The sequence below is a fragment of the Camelus bactrianus genome, chromosome 5 (genome assembly GCF_048773025.1).
Source record: "Camelus bactrianus isolate YW-2024 breed Bactrian camel chromosome 5, ASM4877302v1, whole genome shotgun sequence".
Classification (NCBI taxonomy): domain Eukaryota; kingdom Metazoa; phylum Chordata; class Mammalia; order Artiodactyla; family Camelidae; genus Camelus; species Camelus bactrianus.
This window is the reverse complement of record NC_133543.1, coordinates 12,566,174-12,582,547: the sequence shown is the minus strand read 5'-3', so window position 1 is coordinate 12,582,547 and position 16,374 is coordinate 12,566,174. Positions and strand designations below refer to the sequence as shown.

The window sequence follows — 16,374 nt, the reverse complement described above, 5'->3', positions numbered from 1 at the left end:
ACCTCTTGCAGAATCTTCAACAGCTCTTCTCGAATCTTTAGTGCTGGCAAACTCCTGTCTGGCAGAGGCGAGAGCCACTCTTTGATGGCAGACATCACACCACTGTCAATAAATGTTTCTTTAAGGTCCTGCCTGTAACAATAATAATTGGGAAAAAAAAAAGTCAAGTCTATGAATGTTGGTTCTACTGTAGCTTCCTTTGGATTTTCTTACATATTTAGTGACGTTTCCAAAACTTGCTTTTAAAAAGCTTCTCATATACATCATTTACTGAGCACCTATTCACAGATTTCAATAGCAGTATGAAATTTAGTTCCTGTTTTCAAGAAGCAAATTTGATAAGGCAAAGATGATTTGCTGAAGACCAAAAAAAACCCCAAACCCCAAATTATACAAGGTAGGCTAATGCTGTTACAAATGGTACAAACAGTAAGAATGAGCTCTAATTATTATAACAACAAAAACGTTTAATCTTTGAGAATAGTGGCCTTCAAACTCTTTCAAGTGATAGAGGATCCAGAACTGTGCTACTCTTTGCAGGACACCTGGGAGAATCCCATGACATATATTTGAAATCTGGCACAGATAACTCTGTCTGCTGGGACACAGGCAGCAATTTTCTAGTAGAAAGTCCTAGACCACGTGGTTGGCTCGTTGGCGTACTAACGCATTTCCTCAGCCATCAAAAGTAGGCCACGGCTAGGTTCAAGAAGTCAAAGTCGCTCAGGAATGGGAGCAAAGCAATGAAAGATCCTGCAGAGGCACCACTGACACAATCTGTGATGCAACAGGACACACGAGCCTTGTACAATACGTGCTTCAACTAGTCTCCTAGGATTCATTCTGTCTCAATCACATTGGGAAAATGATGTGATTTTACCACACTCTAAACAATCCATAAAGAACAAAATTAGTGGTTTTCAAGGTTTTTTCTTCCCATTAATATCAATTTGCTATTTGTTATTTGCATCAGGCATCAAAGTTTAAGAAAAATTTGGAAGTAACATAATTAAGGAAATTCTATTCATCATTACTTTTCTGCGAATTAACAGAAGGCAATCATTCTTTAACATCTCCAGAACGCCAGTACACAGTTTTGATATTATTCCATTAAAAGGAAAGCACTTTCCCAAGAAAACAGAATACTTACTTCTTAAGGTGCATGACCACAGTAGGTAATAATGTTAATTTTTTCAGTGCTGGCTTTTTTTGATTATTCAACTGTCTGTCTTCCTACCCAGGAAGAAAAAGATTTAAAAAAAAGAAAAGAAAAGAAAAAAAAAGCAATTGTTAATAGTGAATTATAACGACAATATATTTTAAATATAATAAAGCAGCAATTTCTCTAAGAATCTTCAATTTTTCCTTGAGGAAAGAATAGCTAAATAAAGAATAGATTCTTTTTGTAGCGCCCAAACCCACAAAACTATTAGAATTAGTTTTAACAACTATAAATCAAGTGGAACAATTTTTTGGGGGTGGGAGAGGTAATTAAGCTTTTTTCTTTCATTTTTTTTAATGGAGGTACCGGGGATTGAACCCAGGACCTTGTGCATGCTAAGCACACACTCTACCACTGAGCTATACCCACCCGACAAGTGGAACAATTTTAATTTAAAACACTGGCATAACTGTTGAGTTTTCAAAGAATTCAGTCAAGGTGCATATTATACATGGAAAAATTTGGTTAACGTCAGGAATAATTTTCCAGCTATGAGGCTTGTAAGAAAGATAACAGAATATGTTATTAGGGTTTTAGTATTTGCTTGGGTATTTTTTCCCTACTTTTTTAATTATAAAAAAATTTAAATTCTGTCAAGATAGAAAACAAAATAATAACACTCCTGTCTTATACATTTCTACAATTAAACACACAGGACTAGTCTTATTTTAGCCATCTCTCTAGCTACTTTTCCCTTCACCCTTGAATTATTCTGGAACAAATCCTAGACATGTTATCACTGGATTCATGAATACTTCAACAAGTGTCTCTAAAAGATCAGGACTTGTTTTTAAACATAATACTTAGCCAAATTTTTAACCATTTGACAATTTTAAAATGCAATGAGTTAAATGCAATCTCTTGATCAGAATGACACATGAGAATATAACATAATGTACATGAGTTTATAATTTTTATATGTGAAAAAACATCACTTTGTTGTAAACCAGCCAAACCTGAGAGCAAAATCACCCCCTAAAAAACGAGCAAAGCCACTCAGCTAAAAGGGCTCATTTTACTTAATACTTAGTCTTTTCACCTTTTCCCTAAGCACATGGCTGAAAAATTGAAAGTACTTCTATGCTTAAAATTTAGAACAGTAAATATTATTATAAAAAAACAAAGTAACCTTACTGTAGTCCAAACAAAGATTAAGTTTAAACAATCCCCATGACCAATTCCGTGGGAGAAGACAAGGCAGTGGAGCCCCATCTCACCTCGGCCGCTTCATTCATCTTGACGATCATGGCACTCACGACGTCGTCCGCGTCACTGATAAAAGTGCCCCCATCGCGGTTACGCCTACGCTTGCCACTCATGCTCTTTTTCCGCTGCAGCATCATCTCAAAGTCCGACAGGAAGTCCATGCTAAGCAGCAGCACAAAATCAAGTGAAATACAAATGCCCTTTTAAATACACTCCCTTTTGTCACAGTGAAGAACCACCCACTTTCCTAATTCTAATTCGTTGAAGTGCACTTTCAAAGTGAATGGACTTTTTAAATTGCTTTTGCAAAAACGTGTGGTCATAGATTTTATGCTCAGCTTTTGCACGACCCCAACTGTTATACATTAAATACTACTGGCCCTAAACTTTTCATAAATTGTGTCCACACTTGCATGTTATCAGCCCGGGAATGAACATTTCAAACCTCAAGTTCTCATTCAGGGAACACTGCCTGCCACTCCACGGTTCAGCTTTAGTTGCACTGCCTTATGTGGGGGAACAGAGTTGGTGTTCAATCATTTGAATATTTTTGTCTTTTATAGCAAATGCAGAAAAAAGAAAAACTGCTGTTTTTTCAGTGGTAAGAAGTGTAATTCTCAAAACATGATGTAACTGAGACAAAGATGGAAATCTACAAACCTGCTAAGAGCTTACAGCCTCCCCCTGAATCTGTATATTTAATGAGGCAACTAACATGCTGTCTGCCACTGCCATGTAAGTTAGAAAATATAATTTATTTACGTTAACTTCCAAAGGTATCGTCAAACTCACTCGGCTTAATTCTTGCATGTCACTAGGAATTAAGAAGGAAACTATTTTTTAAAGCATCGTCTTTACAACTATAAACAGCAACAAACAAATCATCCTATGTGTGGCAGATTTTAAGACACCAGATTTTTCTGAATAGAGTCAAACCATCTCAACAAAAGTACATGAAATACAATCAATTAACATTTTGTATCTAAAACTTCCCCCGTCCTGGGAGCACCAAATCAGCTTTCTTTCTTCCCCAAAAAAGTTTTTATTAGGTTATCTTCAGAAGAATCTACTTGATGAGATATAAATGAAAACTCTGGCACCACATGGCTCCACAAATTCAGATAGCTGATTACAGGGCAAATGAAAGAAAAATCACAACAGCTAATGATTTCTGGTCAGCACTGTACACAGAGAAGCAGAAGGGAGGGAAAAAATGGAAGAGTCTTTCCTGTACTTCATCAAGAACCCAAATAAGAGAAAACAAAGTTTGGTGGTCTCTACCTTCATTTTTAAAGGTCTCTTTAATAAAACCCTTAAAAAATAAAATAAAACAAACTTACTGTTTTCCTCTCTTAATGTTATCATCAGAATCTGAATCTTCTGCTTCTTTTATCTGTGTTTCACTTTTTTCTTCTTCCAAATCTTCCTGGTTAAAACCCTAAGGGCAGGGTAAGTTAGCCAGAGTTATTACAATCTCATTATAGATTCTCTTCTGTGACTGCACTTAATCTTTTGCACTTTTAAAGTAATACATTCATAAAGAACACAAATTAAGTAGAAATCAAAAGATATATATAGCAAAAAAGCCACCCTCCACTCCAGCCATCAGTGTTGTTAGTTTGTGTCCTTCCAGAAACAGCCTAAATTTATAGAAGCATTTCTACACCCATATATTTATATAACACCCTTCTATTATACAAAAGATATCATACTATACACACTGAATACAGGACACTGTTCTGCACTTTCCACATTTAACAACAGAATCTGGAGACCAATTCATATCAGCATAATGTAGCTTCATTTTTTTTTTTAAGGCTTTAGACAATTTCACCATAAAACTGCAACCATAATTTATACGTTTCCCTACTGACATTTAGGGCTGTGTATCTGTCTTCTATAGAGGTTATACCAATTAACTCTCCTTCCAGCCATGCACAAATGCACCAGGCTCCCCCCACCGTCTTGCTACTCTAGCTGGCTATCAAGCACTGGTATTTGCAATCTCTGGACTGAAAATCAAAAGGCATCTCTGTAGCTCTCTTTGCATTCTCCTATTATGAGTAAGGCTGGGCGTCTTTCATGTTTAAAAGCCATCTGTTACTATTTCTCTGTGAACTCTTAACATTTCATGCCCATTTTCCTGTTGCATCTTTGTCTTATTAGCATGGAAAATGTCCTTAAAAATTAGGGAAATTGGCCCTTGCCACGTGACAGGCACGGCACAGTCCTCATACCTGTACAGTTTGATTTTAAGGTAATGCTTTCCAGGCATAGTATTTTTTGTGTAATTGAAATGGTCAGTCTTTTCTTTATAGTTTCTAACTTTTGTCTTATACCTAGAAAAGTCTTCCTAATGGTTCACCTAGTGTATTGTTTATCTCACTGAACCGAACGTACAACCAAGTTAATGTCACTCTCCACACTAGAGAAACACATCCTATTCTTGAAAGATGTTGCTTAACTGAGTATAAGCCACATAAGGGCAATGTCCAAACTATCTCTGACACACAGGCTCTCAAATATTTGTTGAATTAATTCTTCTTTTCTATAGGTTTACTTTGTCTTTCTACCATCTTGAATTAAATTCTAAATACATCTTCTTCATTCTCTCTTTAAATTTCTGGGTGGCGATGTTTTGTGTTTTTTTTAAATATTTTGTTTACCATTGTATTATTTAATTATTTTTATTTTGGCAGGGAGAGGTAATTAGGTTTATTTATTTTCAGAGGAGGTATTGGGGACTGAACCCAGGACCCTGTGTATGCTAAGCATGTGATCTACCACTTGAGCTATCGCCTCCCCGCAACGATGATGTTATTACTTTTGTCCCGAAAGGAATGCTGTTTGCATGTGCCAGGTCCCTGAGACCTAATCAATGGGGTAAGAATCATTACAATCAAATTTCTGAGACTGAGGTTCTCCACGTTGCTAGAGGACTCAAAGCTGGCCTCAAAGCTGAGTGAAGGCTATTTGAACTTTCAGTTCACCCTTAATCCCAGGAATCCCAGTCCAGAGGTTCTCAGGGTCCCTGACCTCCAGCTTTTGTCTCTCGAGCCTTGAGGCAATCAAAACTACATCCAGCCTCTCAGCGTAAATAGGTGACCATCCCAGAAAAAGCAGTTCTAAACGCTGAGCTTACCTTTTAAGGTTTCTACCTTTGGCTGGTTTTTGGCTTAGTAATTCTTTGTTATCTTGTTCATACAATGACGAGCAGATTTTTCAAACATTCTGTCCAGCTTCTGCAGTTGTCCTTAGCAGGAGGGTTGGTCCAGATTACTTCGCCCGCGTTGCTATAATTCGAAGTCCCACAACTTCCCCAGCCTCTCTCTTCAGCACAGAAGCGCCTTTCACTGTCTCTTAATGTGTTCCTGCCTCCCCTTAACTCAATTTTGTCTGTTACTCTCCTTTAAGCCTTTGTAGACTCGCTTATTCCACCTTCTGAATCCCTCTGCTTCAGCGTTTTCTAGTGGCTACATCAGAGCTGTTTATTTCTACTTATTGGAATAACCTATTAGAGACCCACTGCCACAAAAACAAACAGGCACAGCCAATGAGGAAATACTTCCACCATATACTTACTGTAAATTCTTCTTCCTCTTCATCACCAGATTCTCCAAATATGTCTGCAATAAGATTTCTAGAAAAGAATGAAACATAAAAAACTGTCATTTACTTTCTTCTCATTTGCAAAGGAACCGTAAGTCATTTTCCAACAGGGTATAATTTACATACAGTGAAAGGTGCAGATCTCAAGTGTCCATTTCAATGGGTTTTGATGAAAGTACACATTCATGTACTCGTTACCCTAATCAAGACATAGAACAATTCCCTCTCCCCAGAAAATCCCCTTGTGGCCCTTTCTAGTCAGTCCCCCACACCAACATCCTGCAGGCGACCACCACTCTGATCTCCATCATCACAGATCAGCTTCACCTGTTCTTGACCTTCACCCTAGTGACACCAGACATGTCCTCTCTACTTCTTGGAGATAACATATTTGAGATTCACCCATGTTGAAGTGTGAGGCGACCGTTCAGTAACTAAAATCCCGAATCCCTCAAAGTCATGCGATTAGGCGGGGTATGCTGTTACTACACAGCAGCACGGAATTTTAACGCAAGTTTACAAAACTTGAAAGACAAACCCCTCTGGACCCCCTTCCCCGAACCCTTGGACGTTCACGTTATGCTGGCACTTACTCTTCCTCATTCCCTGACTCACTGTCACTCCCAAACAGGTCCTTCTCTTCATTTTTCTTGTCAGACAGCTCTTCTTTCCCTGCTTCTTCTTCACTGTCAGAGGCTATTGCCTTCTCTCTTTTTCCTGACTTGTCGGATATAACATCACTGTCAGAGTCATCTGCATCAGAGACAACTCGACTCTTCTTTGCTGCTGGTGAAAAAGAAAATTATCATTAGTCTAATTCCACCCTAGTAACTGTATCGGTCAGTACAGCAGGTGCTTTAAGGCAGAAATCAAAGGCCTCCTGACACACAGTTTAGAATTAAAACAAAACAAGAACAAAACCTAAACTAAAAGATTCATTCAGAGTCATCTTACAATTACCTGCTATTGTTTAGGAAAAAGTGGCCAAAAGATCAAGAATAAATCATCAACATAAAAGCGGGTATCGATAGCTACCTGTCCTCTTGGGGAACAGAGAAAGTAAGGCTAAACTGAGGTGTGGGATTAGGACCCCTTTAAGCTGCCTGGTGTTAGCAGAACTGAAAAGGCCTGAAAAGGATGTTCTCCTGTGGAATGCCCATCTTCCTCAACCGTCCAGCTCTGATCATCCTGGCCTTCTCAACTCCCTCGGTAACCAGCACAGTGGTCCTCTCTCTCCTTCTCCTGTAACAATTGTTGGGTTCTAAGGAGCTACAGCTTTTCCAAAAAAAAATATTTCACAAAAAAGTAATCAAGTAGTAAAGACTGGAATCCTCTGCAGAGACATGGAGTCTCTAAACAGAGCCCCTCACAAACTGCCTTGAATTTGGACATTCAACAAAAGTTGAACAGAGGAAGACAGGTACCCGTGGGGGCTCAGTCACTGGATGGGATGGAGGGCTTCAGCTGTCAAAGACCCAAAGCTAAGTCTCGGTACAGCTGGGTTTTCATGTAAACATTTCTTTGAAACAGTATCCTTTCCAGCAAATGAACAAATAAAAAAACAAAAACAAAAAACCACCCAAACTAACAGCAAAACCCCATGAAGTTTTTCACGCTGCCACTGCAACTCAGTCTGGTTTGTCACCTTGGGGCCGCCAGAATTTAACACGTGCTGTTAGAACAACTCAAAGGACATCTAATATTAAGATCAGCCAAAGGAAAACCAGTATCCTGGTGGTATTTCAGAACGCAAACCTGAATGAGAATACAGATCTGACAGTCCAGAAAAGGAAATACCGCTTCCCGCCATCAGCTTAGACAGTAAGCAGAGCTCTGGATACACAGCCCCAACAATTCCTTACATGCTTTTTCCTCATCTTCACTGTCGGAAAGCACAGCGGCTTTTCGCTTTGCTACTTTCTCCTCCTCCCCCTCTTTTTCCTCCTCCTCATCACTGTCGATTTTGGGCCTTTTAGGTCCCTCCTCCTCGCTGTCAGAACTGCTGAGCCGTTTCCGGTCCACACGCACGTCTGAGAGAGAGGACACGTTCTGCGTTTCCGCATCCTCCCCCTTGTTCTCCCCATCACTGTCCTCGTCAGAGCCCGGCTTTGCTTTGTGTCTGGAGGCATCCTCGGTTTCTGAATCGCTGGCAGGACCCTTCTGGGGCCCCTCGCTCTCAGAGTCACTGACTTGGGGTTTGGGAAGTTCCTCATTTTCAGAATCACTGGCCTGGTTCCTCGGGGGGTCCTCACTTTCTGAATCACTGACTCGGGGTTTGGGAAGCTCCTCGTTTTCCGAGTCGCTGGCCTGGTGCCTCGGCGGATCCTCACTCTCGGAGTCACTGACCCGGGGCTTGGGAAGCTCCTCGTTTTCAGAGTCACTGGCCTGAGTCCTCTGAGGTTCCTCACTCTCGGAGTCACTGACCCGGGGTTTGGGAAGCTCCTCACTTTCCGAATCACTGATCCGGGGTTTGGGAAGCTCCTCATTTTCAGAGTCGCTGGCCTGGTGCCTTGGAGGCTCCTCACTCTCAGAGTCACTAACTTGAGGTTTTAGCACGTCCTCTGTTTCCGAGTCACTGGCGGGACTCTTTGGGAGCTCATCACCCTCCGAGTCGCTGGCAGCGTGCTTTGTAACGTCTTCATTTTCAGAGTCACTTGCGTGCCCGTTAAGAAGTTGCTCGTTTTCAGAGTCACTGGCCGGTAGCTTCCGGGTCTCCTCGCTCTCGGAGTCGCTCCCATGGCGACTGGGGCCCCCGTTTTCAGAATCACTCACAGGTGGCTCTGCGTGCTCTTCAGACTCGGAGTCACTGTCCTTCTGCCTCTGGAGCTCCTCACTTTCTGAGTCACTGGCGTTGAGGTTGGACGGCTCCTCGTTCTCCGAGTCTGTCGCAGGATGTCTTTTGTTGAGGCCATCTTCTCGATCACTAGGTTCATTCTGAAACAACAAGGGAGAAAACACTGGAAAAGTGCAAAACAAGTTTGGCAGTAGAAATGGCAAAAAATTTCAACTATTTCTTTAAAACATAGGAATATACATACTTAAATGCAGAATTCTGGTCCTATACCTATACAGAAATGCCCCACTTTAAGGGAGGCCATTTATCTGTGAAATGGCTAACATGGTCTAGCCCCCAAAACGGGGGAAAGATAATCCGTCTTCACCAAAACTGTAAAGCATGTGCACCCCAGATTACTACACAGCACACCTATATTTTGAAGAGCTGGATTAAAAGACAATTACAACAAAATCCCTAACTTTCTCATATAACTCTAGCTCTTAAATATATTTTTCAAATAAATACAAGCAAACATGTACTCAAGTTCTTTTAAAAAGGAGCCTCCCTGGGTTTTATAAGGCAAGAACCATTTTAAGGGAAAGAACTAGGCTTCCCTGGCAGTCTACTCTTCCCAACGGGAGTTTTCATGATAAGAAAACTGAGGCTCAGACTGAGCAGTATGGTCATGCACCCAGCAACCCTGGCACAAAAGTTTTAGTTTTACAGAAAACACTGATCAATCTATATACTAACATAGAATGTTATGTGAAATAATCTGAAAACTCTAAGGGTACCAATATATAAGCATATTATAGCTATGTTTTTCAAAATGCAGAGAGAAATACACAAAACTAAACATTCCCAAATACTAATAACCAGAATGTCAGAAGTTGTTTCCCTTGTAGTATCTGAACTTTCAGTCACGTAGAAATTATTGGCTTTAAAAAGTGAAGATACTTCTGTGTTTGAGTTTTCCTCTTTAAAAATGTACTGAGCCAAACATTTCTCTTTAGAATATATGATTGACATTACCTGAGCTTACCACAGATCAATTTTCAAGGAGCAAAGTACATGCCCACCATATCATGCAACGAAATAATTAGGAGGAAAATACGGTGACAAGATAAATGGCGTGAAAATGTTTTCACAAAACCCATACTCTGATTTGCTGCAGGCTCATTTAATGAAGATTAAGTATGCTGTGTCTACAACGTCAAAAAAAAAGTACAAAAAATTACAAAATAAGCTTATAAAAGTTTCAGGGTTTTTCCCTTCCATATTTTACTGCCATCTTGACAGCACAGAGTTCATAAGTAACAGTAACTGCGATACATATTCATTCAAATATAACATATTCAGGAAACTTTCTAAAATCATAAACTTTTCAAATTTCCCAAAGGTATTTTTCTTTATCACAGCATAGCACTGGATTCCTCATTAGTCATAAATCCTATTATCCCAATTAAACTGGCATTTATCTATTAAATGGCATATTAGGACAAGAGAAATAACACAGAATCTTGTGATACAGTACCATACTCCACATATTGCTAATAGCTTACTTTTGGCCATACGTCATAATTTAATTCTTTTATATTTTAAAAGACTACAGATGGGAAAATTAACTGTCTAGAACGTAAGCTCTAAGAAGGCAAGCATTTTGGGGGTCTCTTTTTTTCACTGAGAAGGCACATTCTACGCTTCAGAGCACAGAATGGTGGCTGGTACATAAAAAATTCACAGTAAGAGTTTGTTGAATGAATAATAAAGCAGTTAATAAGAATAATTTAAAGCAAGGAATAGTTAACTCAAGTATTTGTTTAATGTGTACTGTGTGCAAGGTGCTAGGAATCAAGGCTTAACACATCTCAGTCCTGAACTTAAGGAACTACTGTCTAATGAGCCAAACACATCACAATACAGTGTACTATGCACTCTTAATAATGAAGGTAAGAATGATAAGCTAAGAGCCGACAGAAAGTGGTCTATATGAGACTGAGCTATGAAAGGTGGGTAGATAACAGGTATTTGCAATTAGTTTGTGATAACTGAGTTATTAAGATGTTAACTACATTACTGGGGACAGAAGGCGAACCATGCAGCTACTAAACCTAAAGGCAACTAGAGCAGGAGGCAAAAAGGAAAACTGTAGCCAGCTTTTGGGATGTTTTCCATGGCACACTCATGACACAACTCTCTAACGACATGCTCGTGTGTGACTCGATTTTATTCTAGTTGCCAACAACAGAAATCATCTCATGTTAGTTCCAGGAAAAAAAGAACAATCTTTCCAGAATGAAAGTGCAATGAATGGCTAAAGCCTCTAAGGCAGGAACCCATGCAGCTCAGACAGCTTAGAAAAGGAAATGTAAAGGACCTTTCACTAGAGCACAATCAGTAACATGACTCAGCTCTCAGCACACTGAATTTCAGTGCCCAGGAACTAAATTTTAAATCCCCAGGAGACAAGATCTAACTGGTCATGGCAATAGAGGATGTCTTGACTCCAAGGCTCAGTGGGTTACAGTCAGAGCAGAGGATTAGCACTGAGAGCCTCTTGCAAAGGAAGGAGAGATACCATGACCTTGGCAGTGATTCCAAAACTTATCTGCTACACTCTACCCTAGATTTGCTAACACATGGTGTATGCATTCCAAAACAAGCAACCATAGCAAGGATGTTACATATGATGATGGTGAAACTTATGAATTCCCATCAATTTTTTCATAAAAACCTGGCATAGTGGGAAAAAAGTAGGAAATCACAGCAGGAAGAAAGTACCGGGCGACAGATTCAAGTTAGAGAATGCACTTAGGTGAAGACATCATAGGATTTGGGAAAAGAGTAATACCTCACACCTCCCTCTTCCAATCATTCACCTTGTAGTTAAAACTAACTACTGGTGACAGATAATGAGTGATCTGGTCATTTATCTCAGCACATAAGCAGCAACACACTCCTTCCTGATGGACCAGCACCAGTCACAATACATACACACAGAGATAATGAACATTTTAAAATTGCGAAGTAAATAATGAAACTCCCACAGAACAGACATCAATTTGTAAATTTCAAAGTAGTATATGAATGTCAAATAGAAGTCCTTGTAAAGAACCAAACAACTCAACTAAGGAAGACACCTGCTTCTTCCTTATCCATTCAAAGAGCTAAACTCAAAACTGTTGAACTTGTATACTAACCTTTTATCATAAATTGGTAAAACATTTAGCACCAAGTCACACAGTAAATTCCTTGAGGAAATATCTATAGGCACGTTTTCAGAAACACACTTCACTGGACCTTAGTTCCAAAAGCTATATCTGAAATTCTCATCTTAGAGTTTGTCAATACACATCAACAGCATAAGAATCTGAGAAACCCAGTTTTCATTACACAATGCTGCTAATCCAGTGTAGTTTCTGCAGTGCCACAAGGCTCTGACTTGGAGAAACTCCAGTTTTACAGCAAGCATACACATAATAAGATGAAGCTATATACCAGAGTTCCTTTGTCAAAAGCTAGTTGATTTTAGAATCAGTCAAAAACAAAAGCACTCCTGATGAGTACTAGAAAAAGAAAATTTCTGCACAAAGCTTAAGAGTTCCTAATGATGCAGCAAACGCCCACCGACCCCTCCAGACGCATGTCTGCCTCTCACAGCAGCAGCCCCATGCACTGCACCAGCCGTTCCGAAACTTCTGCGAAAGAATCCCTTGGGGAGCTTTGGTAAAAAACATACAGATTTTTGCACTTCTCACCTCCAGATATTAATACAGTAAGCCTGTGGAAGAGGTTAAAGAATCTATATTTTGACATCTAATCCAAGTGATTCTAACCACATGTTAAAATCTTACTGCAGACACAGGGAACTACTAACTTCACTGCGTCACCGCCATACTTTCACGCAGGCCACTCCCCTTGCCTAGAACATCCTTCATTCACCTCGTCCTCTTCATAGCTCAAGGCTGGGCAAAAATAGCCCCTCTTGAAGCCTCTTCCATCTTGCTTTCTAGGAAGAACGGACTTTCTGCAGTAGAATGTGATAGTTTACTAAGTGGACTTTTGAGTCAATCTAAGATCTGGGGTCCAAACCTTAGGTGGGCCACCTTCTATCGTGTAATTGAGGGAAATTTTAACTTTCGAAGACCTCAGTGTCATCAATCTGATGGAGCCAGGGATACTATCCACATCTTAGAGGGCTGTTCTGAGGATCAAATGTATGTAAAGCATTTAGCACAGGGTCTGGGAGCATTCAGTAAACACTGTTAATCATTCACAACAAAATTTCTTGTTAATTACTAATTAATTACAGAACATTCACCCTTCAGGACTCAACTCACATACACTGTCTGTGCAGGCTGAGCTGGTCAGCCATTCCTTCTTTGTGTCCCCAAACCTCTACCTCACTGAAAGGTGACTTTTCACACATTTATCTTCACCGTACACTGACCTTAAGGTCAGAGAACACTTTTAAAAGTCGTTATCTTTTACAGTCAGTATACAGAAGACACTCAAATTAAATTGACTAAAATAAAACAGAAACCCCAAAAGACAATGCTTAGCAGAAAGGAATCGAAGCAAAATAATGTTTGTCTCCTCAATCTGGCAGACTCAAAGACAAAGGCTGAAACCTAACAACGGATGTGCAGATGGAATCAAAAGAACCGGTGAGAAATAGGGCAAACAAGGACAGCAATGGCCAAGAAGAGTCTTGCAGGCGCTCTGAGCCCTCCCCAGAGGAACGCTTCCCCTGGACTAGACAACATCTCTGCAGAAAGTGACAGCAGATTGCCTCCTTCAGCCAATCCCAAGTCAGGCTGGAGTTGGCAGGGCCGTCACCAACGTGGACCACAGGCAGCAGGTCATGTCCCCAAGGCTCTGCCTGCAGTCAGGACACAGTGAGAAGTGAGGCGCCATTCCCAACAGGCTCGCACTCGGTGCTTCTGAGACACCAGGAGGGGACACTATTCTTTTACACAGGTGAAATCTATACACTTCTGGGTTTTAAAATGCACATGCCTGTCAATATACTTGCGCTGGACAAAAACCAGCTGACCACAATCCACAACTAATTTCATACTGTTCAAGTAAAACTACAAAAATCAGAACTGGCAACTAGTTATAACCAGGTCACATTCGTGATCAGATTGCCTTATTAAAAAATTGTTTTCAGTGATGACTATTCAAAAATAGTACCAAAAATCTTTCCCCCTTTCCCTATATTCCTTATCATGAGAGTGAAGATTCTGAGTTCTCAAAGTGTTCTACGTAGAAAAAATACACTTGATGATGCTTACATCTCTTTTAGGGACCTAGCCAAAAATGTGTTAATAACCCAAAACAAATAATTTAAATATGTAATTAACTTACTACTGCCATTGTTTATTATATATAGATTTCTTTTAAAAGCCAAGCCCTAAGCTTAAGAACACTGCTTTTACATTTTATTTCATATGGTAAGTCTCTTTTGCTTTAAAATAATGTGGCCTCAACCTCATAAAGACTAGCTCTGGACTAGCTCCCTAAGAAATAATCTGCCTAGTTACTACAGAGGATAATTGTACGGTAATTAAAGGAAACCGGATTACATCACCTCAAAGTATGCCTCTTTGACATAAAAATTTTGACCTGAAGGCAATTAATCAGCAGTAAACCCAAGAGTAGCTCTATCTTCTGCCCTATTCTGCCTAAAGGCAGGATAATCCCTTGACTGGAGACAGACTGTTATCAGCCCAGAGACAGCAGCAGAGGCATCAGCAAATAACATTTACTTAGTAGTTTCTTCCCTTATATTCACTTTCCCAGTCTGCCACCCTAGGAAGCCTAAAACTGCTTTCCCCGTCCTGCTGTTTCTCCACAAAAGCACCAGTCTTTGTTGAGGATGCTGTATGAGCTAGAATTCTCAGCTACTGCTTTGAGTTACTCTCTGTTTTCTGCTCTGTGACATGTGCTGTACATGATAATAAACTTCTTTTTCTCTTGTTAATGTCTTTTTATTAAAAAGACAGAAAGCTGAAAACCTAAGATGGGGAGGGATAAAATTTTGCCTCCCCTGAGTAACAGAATTGGTATTACAGCTTTCAAAGCTGTTTCTAAGTTTTATTTAACCCTCATGATAAATTCTGTAGCCCACTGTCAAGATGGTAAAGCTGAGGCTCAGCACACTGAGTATACAGGGGCCTTGATCTTCTTTGCCCCAGTTTGTGAGACAGTGGCTCTACGCCAAGAGAGGCAAGCCAGGAGCACTGTGGGCTGCTCCCAATCCCTACCCTGCCGTGGGAGCTCAGAGTCTAGAGCTGGGATGGCACTCAGAGAGAAACCTGCCAACACCTCCCTCCCCAAACTCCAGAGCCCTGGCTCAGAGATTCTGCTGGATGTGAAAACAGGCAGTAAACCAGATGGTTTCTACTTTTTCCCCAAAGAAACTGACTTCATTTGTAACCAAGTCTGGGGAAGTTTGGGCTAAGGCACTTACAGTAACACGGAAAGCTGTGGTGGAAGGCGCCTGGGGGGAGATTCAAGACACAGGGTAAACTGTAGGCCAGCTGGTTTGCAGGTGAGAACCAAGGAATGCGACAGCTAGGAGGACTCATCCTGGGGTCAGAACATGGACTTCAGAAACTATCCCTTCAAAGGATCCATAATTTGATCACCTTTGCTTGTTGAGCAAATTATGCAATTTGTGCCATGGGAGCATTGTTGAAAATAACAGAGCAATCAGTGGAGTTTAACAGCTGATTGTGGTCAGGAAAGGGAAAAAGAGAGCCCTACTAATACTGTTGCCATCCCAGGGGACTGTGGGCGTGCCCCAAGCTGCATGTCCCTGAAGATGCACCACGAGAGAGTGAAAATTGTGGATGAGGAAATAGAATTCACTAAAATAATCCAGCTAGTCACTAAACGAATAGGCAAATAACAAAAACAAGCCCGTGCCCTGGGTGGGACCAGTATCCAGAGCTGCTACAACATATTAATTGAAAACGTTCAGCTTCCAACAAAAAATTAAGAGCCATGCAAAGAAACAAGAAAGTATGACCCATAACTAGGGAAAAAAGCAGGTAATAGAAACTGCCTGTGCAAACAACCAGGTATTAGATTCATCAGAAAAAGACTTCTAAATGGCCATCTGTCAACATGTTCACTGAACTAAAGGAAACCATGATTAAAGAAATAAAGGAGATGGTAACAATACTGCATCAAATAGAGTATCAACAGAAACAGAAATAACACCTCATCACTTATAAGAGTAACCCAGTAAGATTAACAGCTGATTTCTCAATGGAAACAATGGAGGCCAGAAAGCAGTGAGATAACATGTTCAAAGTGCTCTAAGGAAAACTGTCCATCAAGAAGCCTATATACAAAAAAGCTATCTTTAAAAAATAAAAAGACTTAAAAGAAATAAAAATTTTCCCAGATAACCAAAAAGGAAAGAATTCGTCTAGCAGACCCACCATACAAGAACTACTAAAGGAAGTTCTTCAGGCTGAAAGTGACCTTGGTGAATCCGCATGAAAAACAGTGGGCACCAGTAAAGGTATCTGTGTAATTATGAGACAGT

The 16,374-nt window shown here is 40.2% G+C and overlaps 1 protein-coding gene across 5 annotated transcripts in view; it reads right to left on the bottom strand.

The window, feature by feature from the left end:
• IWS1 (interacts with SUPT6H, CTD assembly factor 1) overlaps positions 1–16,374 on the bottom strand; it is a 39,477-nt gene that overhangs the window by 16,102 nt on the left and 7,001 nt on the right. For 4 of the 5 annotated variants that reach the window (XR_006724628.2, XR_006724629.2, XM_010954495.3 and 1 more), the window contains exons 3-9: positions 7,900–8,971; positions 6,631–6,823; positions 6,011–6,068; positions 3,769–3,866; positions 2,440–2,590; positions 1,151–1,233; positions 3–132 (exon numbers count right to left, since the gene is read on the bottom strand). Coding sequence is in view for 3 of the 5 variants with exons in the window: in XM_010954495.3 (XP_010952797.1) it covers positions 3–132; positions 1,151–1,233; positions 2,440–2,590; positions 3,769–3,866; positions 6,011–6,068; positions 6,631–6,823; positions 7,900–8,971 (1,785 nt within the window). In the remaining 2 variants the exon portion in view is untranslated. The remainder of the gene's footprint in view (positions 1–2; positions 133–1,150; positions 1,234–2,439; positions 2,591–3,768; positions 3,867–6,010; positions 6,069–6,630; positions 6,824–7,899; positions 8,972–16,374) is intronic. The other variant, XM_010954508.3, reaches the window with a different exon arrangement.